The sequence below is a fragment of the Tachysurus vachellii genome, chromosome 3 (assembly GCF_030014155.1).
Source record: "Tachysurus vachellii isolate PV-2020 chromosome 3, HZAU_Pvac_v1, whole genome shotgun sequence".
In the NCBI taxonomy this organism is placed as follows: domain Eukaryota; kingdom Metazoa; phylum Chordata; class Actinopteri; order Siluriformes; family Bagridae; genus Tachysurus; species Tachysurus vachellii.
In genome coordinates this window covers 27,883,862-27,893,327 of record NC_083462.1, presented here as the reverse complement: position 1 = coordinate 27,893,327, position 9,466 = coordinate 27,883,862, and the positions used below count along the sequence as shown (strand labels likewise).

General features: G+C 37.8%; 1 protein-coding gene and 1 non-coding gene across 2 annotated transcripts; one reads left to right on the top strand and one right to left on the bottom strand.

Annotated features, from left to right (window-relative positions):
* Window positions 1-305: 305 nt before the first annotated feature.
* Window positions 306-3,462, bottom strand: baalcb (BAALC binder of MAP3K1 and KLF4 b). Its single transcript, XM_060866579.1, has 5 exons — window positions 3,418-3,462; window positions 2,373-2,509; window positions 2,091-2,278; window positions 968-1,161; window positions 306-473 (listed from the first exon to the last, which is right to left on the bottom strand). Exons 3-5 carry the CDS (start codon window positions 2,272-2,274, stop codon window positions 306-308), a joined length of 546 nt encoding a protein of 181 aa, XP_060722562.1. The 5' UTR covers window positions 2,275-2,278; window positions 2,373-2,509; window positions 3,418-3,462.
* A 1,784-nt stretch (window positions 3,463-5,246) lies between these two features.
* On the top strand, window positions 5,247-5,409 carry LOC132843678 (U1 spliceosomal RNA). Its single transcript, XR_009648215.1, has one exon. It is a non-coding gene; the product is annotated as a U1 spliceosomal RNA (small nuclear RNA).
* The last annotated feature ends 4,057 nt before the right edge of the window (window positions 5,410-9,466 follow it).

Below are 9,466 nucleotides of genomic sequence, written 5' to 3'. Positions count from 1 at the left end.
CCCCAATAAAATCCCACTTGTCTCAATAGCAAAAGTAAATTAGACATCAAACCTTTAAAAGGCACTCATGTCGCCATGTGTCTTTGATTATACTTCCATTTTAAATAGCTTAAAAGGTCTTCTGGTGTTTGCTTTGATTGTCATAAAATCTACCCTGTTTTTCCAGAGTACCATTTCATAACTCCGTTGCCCTTATTATACTGAACACATGGCAATGGAGAGTGATAAATAAATAAAAAAAAAGTATCTGGTATAAATGAAGTAATTGAGTCTCTTCACATCGGTCTCTAAGCTGAGCTCTTGTCTCACTTCAGAACAGAGTCTGCTTCTGCTTCCTTCAAACAGTCCCGAGGTTTCATGATCTCATAAGTAGTGTGGGATTTTTCTTTGATCTTTCCGCTCTTGTCCACTTGACGAATACTCTGAGTTACAGTGATGGTCACCTGCTTAGTGGACATCCTGCTGTCTTGCCACTTGGTTTACCGAGAAAAAAAAAAGGAAGGATGGTGATTACAGATTGTAAAATCATTGTACAATACACTTTGTGATATTTATTTGATGTCAAATTATGTAATTTGCACGTCTGCTCGTTATGTACAATTCTACTCCGCAGTTGTGACGTGAAGAAAGGATAAAACAAGGTAGCATTAGAATAGGTCTTCAGCGGGTTTCCTGAATAATTGAATGTTATGGCTAGTATAAGAACATCTGCGATATGTTTTTGTTACATAAACACAGTGCCTTGATATTTATTTATAGACGAATCTGAGGACATCTCATGTCCAACACATCTCAGTCTCTTTGGCTAATAAATAAAGAAGCTTTTCTTGCTCTTTCTTCCCGAACCAGTATTTACTCTACACAAATATGTATATCATTGTTTTATGGCATGCTATATTTATAATGAAGCAATTCTGAAGAAAATAAATAAGTGTCTAATGAAAATGAATGAAAAGTTTAAACTCACAATCTCTTCAGTGCGAACAACACTTCTCCTCTGCACTGTGGTGCCTGGTGAGGAGGGCAGACCCTCCTGTTCTTGAGAGGCCAGTATAGTGTGAGGACCACCACCTTTCACATCATTCAGTCTCACCTCAGACATTGCAGAACAAACCTTCAGGTACGCTTGAGCAGGAGCTGGCAGGCCATCGTCGAATATATCTGTCAGTGTAAATAGAGAGGAATCAAAAATAGGCAACAGAATGACTCACACCTTTGGCTCATATCATAAGAGTCAGCACCCATCCAAAAAATATGGATAGGTCCAGTATTGAGCTTTAAGTATAATGAAGGTAGAAAGCAGATGATTCTTATACTTCGCTCGAAATAAATCCTATATGCACCTAATGCTGGATGGAAAACTGAAACAGCTACATACCGATTACAGAAAATAAATGACATGTTATTAAGAATCATATGGAAAATAACAAATAATGGGGCTAAATATTTTTATTTCGATTTTTAAGCCGATCTGTGGCTTAGTGGTTAGCACGTTCGCCTCACACCTCCAGGGTTGGGGGTTCAATTCCCGCCTCCACCTTGTGTGTGTGGAGTTTGCATGTTCTCCCCGTGCCTTGGGGGTTTCCTCCGGGTACTCCGGTTTCCTCCCCCGGTCCAAAGACATGCATGGTAGGTTGATTGGCATCTCTGGAAAATTGTCCGTAGTGTGTGAGTGAATGAGTGTGTGTGCCCTGCGATGGGTTGGCACCTGCGTCCAGGGTGTATCCTGCCTTGATGCCCGATGACGCCTGAGATAGGCACAGGCTCCCCGTGACCCGAGGTAGTTCGGATAAGCGGTAGAAAATGAATGAATGAATGAAGATTCAAGCCCATTCAAAATTGCCCTTGTCATAGTTCAAACCTATTTTTCTTTAACACTGTAATATTCTTATTTTAAAGGAGCTTTTATTGTGTAAAGCAAAGCCCATCCCATCTAGTGAACTGCAGAAGCAATGGAGCCATCACCATGACAACTGAAGCTGAATATACTGGTGTCTTGACAGTATTCTCCCATAGGTCAATGCACTCTTTTGGTGAAACAATGCAGTTGATTATAGCAAACTATATAATTATTTACAGTGTTTTCTTACCAGAGTTGTCTGTTTTCTCTGATGCAAACACAACCGCAGAAGAGGTCTCTGAGGGGATGTGGTGGATTGAAGACAGTGGAATGTCTGTATCTGTGCTGGTCAGCCAAGTAGATTCTGTCTCTTTGGTCCAGCTTTCCAGGTACCGTGGTTCCAAAGCGTCTGTCCTAGAGCCTCCACAACCCATGATTCTTCCAGAGATGATGGATATAACAGAAGCACTCACAAGTTACACTTACAATAAAACACTAGTTCTTTATTATTTCATCTTAAAATACTACTGACCTTCTTTATTTTTAGATATGAGTTCAGCTTTTAAGACCTTCGGTGACAATGTTTGAGAGACTTTGAGATGTGAGGTCCTGCTTGTTTTCCATTGATCACATTGCAAGATAACTTACACACTGACCAACATGCTGTTTCTGTTGGAGACACAAAACGATGTTAAGATCTCATGTTCTCAAGTGCTGATGTTAAGTAGCCTATTATTCAAGTCATTCATATAATATTTTAGTATATTATAATAAAATATAAAATTCTAGTTGAGCCTAGAAGGTCCATATTCGTAGAAATATCTAAGACTACCCCTCAAAATTTTTGGTGATGATTAACAGGGTATATCAAGGGTAAAAATAAACACCAGAGCATCTGAACGACCTTTTGTATGGGAAATGTTTGTCATAAAAGTATATGGCTAGTTTTTAGAACCTGCGTTTCCCTGTGTTCATACACACCAAGATGATGTTTCACTTACTTTCAGGAATTTCCATGAAACATTTTCACACATTGATTCATTGTTTTTTTTTAAATGTCCACTTATTGTGATAATTGAATTACTACACTTTAATTGAATGATTGTATAAGCTATATAAACATGAAAGCTCTGTAAGTGTTTTGCTTTAGTGCCTGAAGTGGAAGATCACCACATCACCACATGTCTGACATTTAAATGCTGTTATCAACTCATAAACATAAACCATTACAAATGATTATAAAGCCACCTGAAATCAAAATAAGGATGCATTGTTGTTGTTTTTTTTTTTTTTTTATTATTATTTTTTATCCTGAATATCATTAGCAGCATGTCAGAGGATTGGGAAATTTGCTCGAGTATCCTATAAATCATTCACAGATTGTTTCTGTTATTATAAATAAGCGCAACTCGGTGCGCATGCTCACACCGCAATTATCTTACATTGCGCTCTTTTTATTCTGCAGCCAGTAAGGTGATGTTTATTTTATACAATATCATAATTCAATGTAAAGATCTACGGCTCTGGGAACGTATTCTTTATTTACTTATCTTTATCGATCGTAAACAATCACTTACCTCCGGTTTGGGACCCTTTTTTGCTACAATCCTGGCAGATGTGCATTACAGCTGTGATTTTTCCCTACAGTAAATGTGACGCCCCTCTATTCAGCATCCGTCTCTCTCTCTCTCTCTCTCTCTCTCTCTCTCTCTCTCTCTCTCTCTCTCGCTCTCTCTCTCTCTCTCTAGTGCGGTTCATGTCGAGGCTGTGTGTGTGTGTGTGTGTGTGTTGGGCTAAAAATTCAAGGGAGTGTGTGTGGGTGTGTGATCTTTTCCCAAACGTGTTATATTATGCAAAGACCTGCAATGGTTGCACACATATGGCAAAGCTATCAGTGATGACAGATTAAGCTGGCACAGTCCAGTCCAATACATTACATCATCAGTCTATGGCATCATATGTCATTAAAATATTTTAAAATATCTTTTCTCTTTAGGATGTGCTGTCATGAAGATCTACTTAGAAAAGTATGAACTTTAATTAGACATAACATAATGATAACCAGGGATACATTTTCTGGACAATTCCAGCATTTAGCAGTTGCCCTTATCCAGAGTGACTTACATTTTTATCTCATTTTATACAACTGAGCATTAAGGGCCATGCTCAGAGGCCCAGTAGTGGCAGCCTGGTGGAGCTGGGATTCGAACTCACAACCTTCCAATGGATAGTCCAGCACCTTAACCACTCGGCCAAAAAGCCAGGGCAAAAGGGACTGACTAGTGTAGGACAGTGTTGCCACAGAGCTTAAAATAAGCCTTCCACTTTGAAAAATGTGCTAGCTATGCAAAATGCATGTGGCCTGTGAAAAGAAACTCTTCTTGTGCCTAGATGTTTTAGTGCATAGTTTTTTGATGGCAAAAGTGCAAATGTGCAATTGTAAACCTATACATTCTGCACATTTGCACTTTTGCTATCAAAAAACTTGACTTACTGTGTTAAGGGATGTACAGAAAAAACAGTACTAACACCATATAAACAAAATGTTGGTAGCATGCAGGGTATCAGTGGAGGAGCAGGTTGTTGTTAGGTGAATTAATGGGAACTCTCAGATGTGATAATGCAGTGAAGAATAAATGCTTTAGCACTGTTGAGAGACAGACAGAGAGAGAGAGAGAGAGAGAGAGAGAGAGAGAGAGAGAGAGAGAGAGAGAGAGAGAGAGAGAGAGAGACTAGAGGAGGGTCTAGATAATATTTTCACATTTTTGGCATAGTAAAGTCTTGGGGATTCTCCCCTACCTGTTCACCCACTGAATCTGTGGATTAGCCCAGGAACGTCATGGACTGGACTGGTATCTAGAGTATATTCATAGTTAATCTCAAGACATAATATGTCTTGTCACATGGTATTGTGACTTTACAATCTTCTAAACTTTGGCCTGAAGTGGCAGTATTTCTTAAGAATATTAGAGTCCCTAAATCACTTACCTTATTTTTATTTATAAATATAAATGTAATATAATATTTTATATTTATATACTATATAATTTTGCACAGACATAAGCCAGTTCTCCAGAGGAGGGCAGTACAGATTAATCTTTCACTTCCAGCACACTGTACATGGTCCGTGTCGGTCAGTGCTGTCAGAATGCTGCCATAAATTCTTATTAAACAAGTCTTACCTTTATCCTAGTAACCTTTATAGTAAACATTACAGTATGATACACAGTGACAAACTCAATCAGTAAATTAACAGTACATTAATTAACTACCTGACCCCATATTCAGATATTCAATATTGACATGAAATGATGAAATCACATGTTGGAATTGATAAATCTAACGAATCAAACCATAGTTGGTAAACAGGCTAGCTATGTTGAGGCTAGCACTTTCAAATACACTTTCAAATACTTGTCATGGCCAATTCCACGATGAAAGAGGTGGTTTGCACAAAGAGAGGCTTGTCAGTGCATTCAGGCTGTGCTGAATTTAGCAAATTCCCCAAATGAGGGAATCTTGACTGCATAATTTCTGACAGTGGGGGACTGCGTTCATGCTCTCCCCTGTTTTGTTTGGTGCAGTGGTGTCTCAAGTGGTTAAGGCTCTGGGTTGTTGATCAGAGGATCGGTGTTAAAGCCCCGGAATCGCCAAGCTGGCACTGTTAGGCCCTTGAGCAAGGCCTTTAACCATTCCTGCTCCAGGGGCACTGTGTCATAGCTGCCCCTGTGCTCCAACCCCAACCTCCTCAGTTGGGATATGAGAAGAAAAGTATTCCTCTGTGCTCTAATGTATATGTGGTGGATAATAAAGTCTTCCATGCCCTGATTCATTTCCATTTCCAAAAATGAATGAGATTATCCACACTGTACTGTCTGTGTTACTGTATAAGCAAGGTAGTGTAGGACAATACATAGAACCTGGGGATTTCACACTACCTTTTTTTAACACAGCATATATTGCACAATTGCACACATTGTCTCATCAGCACTTTATTCATAGTAGTCATGCTGTTCTACCACTGATCTACACTCATACATAAGTTTTTATATTTTTTCATATTCTTTCTTCCCTTTCCCATGTGTACAATACATTTGATTTCTAGTGTAATTTTATTGAGATTTTATTCTTAGAATTTATTTTTATTTTTTTGTTTATTTGTTTATTTATTTATTTATATTCTTATAGATTCTATTTTTTATGATTTGATCAATCCCTAAAGTATGCAACAAATAAAGACTGAATTTGGACACTTTGTCCAATCAACATAGTGCTGCAGTAATGTACTACCAGTGTTACTTCTTGTCATCAAGTTTTAAACAAACAAACAAACAAACAAACAAATTAATTCCAACATGAGTTCCTGTACAAACAGCCTGCGATTGGGCAATTAAGTGGCCCAGGTAAAATCACCGAAGTCTGTGGCCTGAAACAGCTTTAAAAACTTTTCCAAATGATCTGTACTAGTGTTGAATTTTAATCCATTGATTGTTTAAAACATTAATACTGAAATGCTGAGTATTACAGCGTTTGTGACACACACACATGCACGCACGCATGCACACACACACACTCACACACACACAGGCATGCATAATGTTTGAGGTTTTGTCAGGATATTTAACTTTTAACACATTAGACATTAAGAATGAATAATTATCCTTTAGTAGAAATGAATGTGTCAGGATTTCTTTGTGCACCTATTAACTTTTAAGCTAGCACTTCAATGTGATGTGAACTCATGTCCTGCTTAGTAAGGAGTCTATAACTGGGTTTAGAGAATCAATAAAATCCATTATAATTTTGAAGGATTTTATGTGGAACCTACTGGATTTATTGTACTAAATGAAATGGAACAAATGGCCACAAACGCTGACTCTTGTGCTGACTAAAAAAAATAAAAGCGTGACAATGTAATCAATAATTTGCCCAAAAAGCTTTTTATGTCAGCAAAGTAACAGTTTGTGATGAATTTCCTCAGTTTATCCACTAGACTAGGATGTACACACAATGCTTTTTTTTTTTGTTTGTTTTTGCTGCGTTATCCTGAAAAACTACTCAGTACACAGTAATCCTCTCAGCCCTAGAAACTGAATAGAACTTATAGCTAAAAGAGCTTAGTGAACAAGTGTGCAAGTGAAGCCTGAGTATTAGCATTTATCCAAAGCCTCAAGACAATTTTACAAGGTAAATGTCTTCCTTTCAAAGAAAAGGCTTACTAGCTTCTAATGAGTGTGTTTTCAACATATGTAAAAAACAGAATACCGAGCCACAAAAGCAGGCTGTGACACTTCTGAACACAATCACAGTTCATTCTGTCCAAAGATTTACAGACTTTTAGTAAGCAGTATGTAAAATGTTAACATTTAACATGTATTTCCAAATAGACTGCATTTACTCTAAAACTGTATATCAGAATAGCACGGCCTGTTTGTTTGCATTAGGAAACATGGATTATCCAGTAGCTTGCAAACGATAAACTATAAAGGGACCTGGATAGGTACAGTGCTCAGCATAAATGAGTACACCCCCTTTAAAAAGTAACATTTTAAACAATATCTCAATGAACACAAAACAATTGTCCAAAATGTTGACAAGACTAAGTTTAATATAACATCTGTTTAACTTATAACATGAAAGTAAAGTTAATAATTTATTTTAAAATACACATTTTTCAGTTTAACTCAAATTAGGGTGATGCAAAAATGAGTACACCCCACAAGAAGTAGACTACATCTAGTACTTTGTATGGCCTCCATGATTGTTAATGACAGCACCAAGTATTCTAGGCATGGAATGGACAAGCTGGCAACATTTTGCAATATCCAATTTTTTCCATTCTTCAAGAATGACCTCTTTTAGAGATTGGATGCTGGATGGAGAGTGATGCTCAACTTTTCTCTTCACAATTCCCCATAGGTGTTCAATTGGGTTCAGATCAGGAGACATACTTGGCCACTGAATAACTTTTACCCTGTTCTTCAGAAATCCAACAGTGGCCTTAGATGTGTGTTTAGGATTATTGTCATATTGGAAAAGTGCACAACAACCAAGGGCCCGGAGTGATGGTAGCATCTTCTCTTTCAGTATAGAGCAGTACATCTGTGAATTCATGATACCATCAGTGAAATGCAGCTCCCCGACACCAGCAGCACTCATGCAGCCCCACATAAGGATACTGCCACCACCATGTCTCATGCATTTTTCTTTGTATTCCTCACCTTTGCGACGCCATACAGTTTTGAAGCTATCAGTTCCAAAAACATTTATCTTGGTCTCATCACTCCAGAGTATAGAGTCCCAGTAGTCTTCATCTTTGTCAGGATGGGCCTTGGCAAACTCTAGGTAGGCTATTTTGTGCCTGGCCTTTAGGGGAGGTTTCTTTCATGGACGGTACCCATCCATGGCATTCCTGTGCAGTGTACGCTGTATTGTGTCACGGGAAATAGTCTTCCCAGTTTGGCTTTCTACTTCTTTAGATAACTGCAGTGAACTTGCATGCCGATTTTCTTCAACCCTTCTCATCAGAAGACGCTCTTCTCGAGGTGTTAACTTCCGTGGACGGCCTGGACGTGTCTGTGAGATGGTTGCAGTTCCATCTTTTTTAATTTTTGTACCATTTTTGCTACAGTATTCTGACTGATTAGTAAAGCTTTGCTGATCTTCTTGTAGCCTTCACCTTTCTGATGTAGAGAAATTATTTTCTTTCTCAGGTCTTGTGACATTTCTCTTCCATGTGGTGCCATTGCTGACAGCATGAAATGGGATGTAGCCTAACACCCTTTTATAGACAACGGACACCTGAGTAATGAATAATTAGACTCAAGTGGTTGTATTCTTGTTAAATTAGATATTTGTAGTCTAAAATTTTGCTTTGCTCCAGATACTTTCAGTGGGGTGTACTCATTTTTGCATCACCCTAATTTGAGTTAAACTGAAAAATGTGTATTTTAAAATAAATTATTAACTTTACTTTCATGTTATAAGTTAAACAGATGTTATATTAAACTTAGTCTTGTCAACATTTTGGACAATTGTTTTGTGTTCATTGAGATATTGTTTAAAATGTTACTTTTTAAAGGGGGTGTACTCATTTATGCTGAGCACTGTAGGTTTAATGGTTATGAAAACACATGTGTACACAATTTCGCTCTTACCTGTAGTGGATATACCATATTCTCTTACCTTAACTGTAGTCTCTCTTACCATAGGTAGTGGATCCGAAAAAAGAAATTTTTTGACATTGAACTTTCTTTTTTATTTTCAGTGGAACTACAGAGCTAATGTAGCTAACAGGTTTTAATAGTCTAGCTATATTTACATTTTCATTTATGACATTTGGCAAACCTTACACAGAGCAACTTACAAAAGTGCTTAGAAATCTCTATCAATGAGTACATCGATACTGCTTCATTTGGTCATGGACTAAGTATAAGTATTAACGTCTGTAACAGGTTGAAATAATCCTGTTTCTCTTTGCATTCTGGAACACTATGGCATCAGCTGTTTGGGACAACTGGAATCAACATTTAATGCAATTTGTTACAGTTCAGTGCACAGCGAAAAGTAGGGTTGGTCGACAATGATATGGATAGCCGACAAAGGGCTTGTTGTGTACAGTGAGAC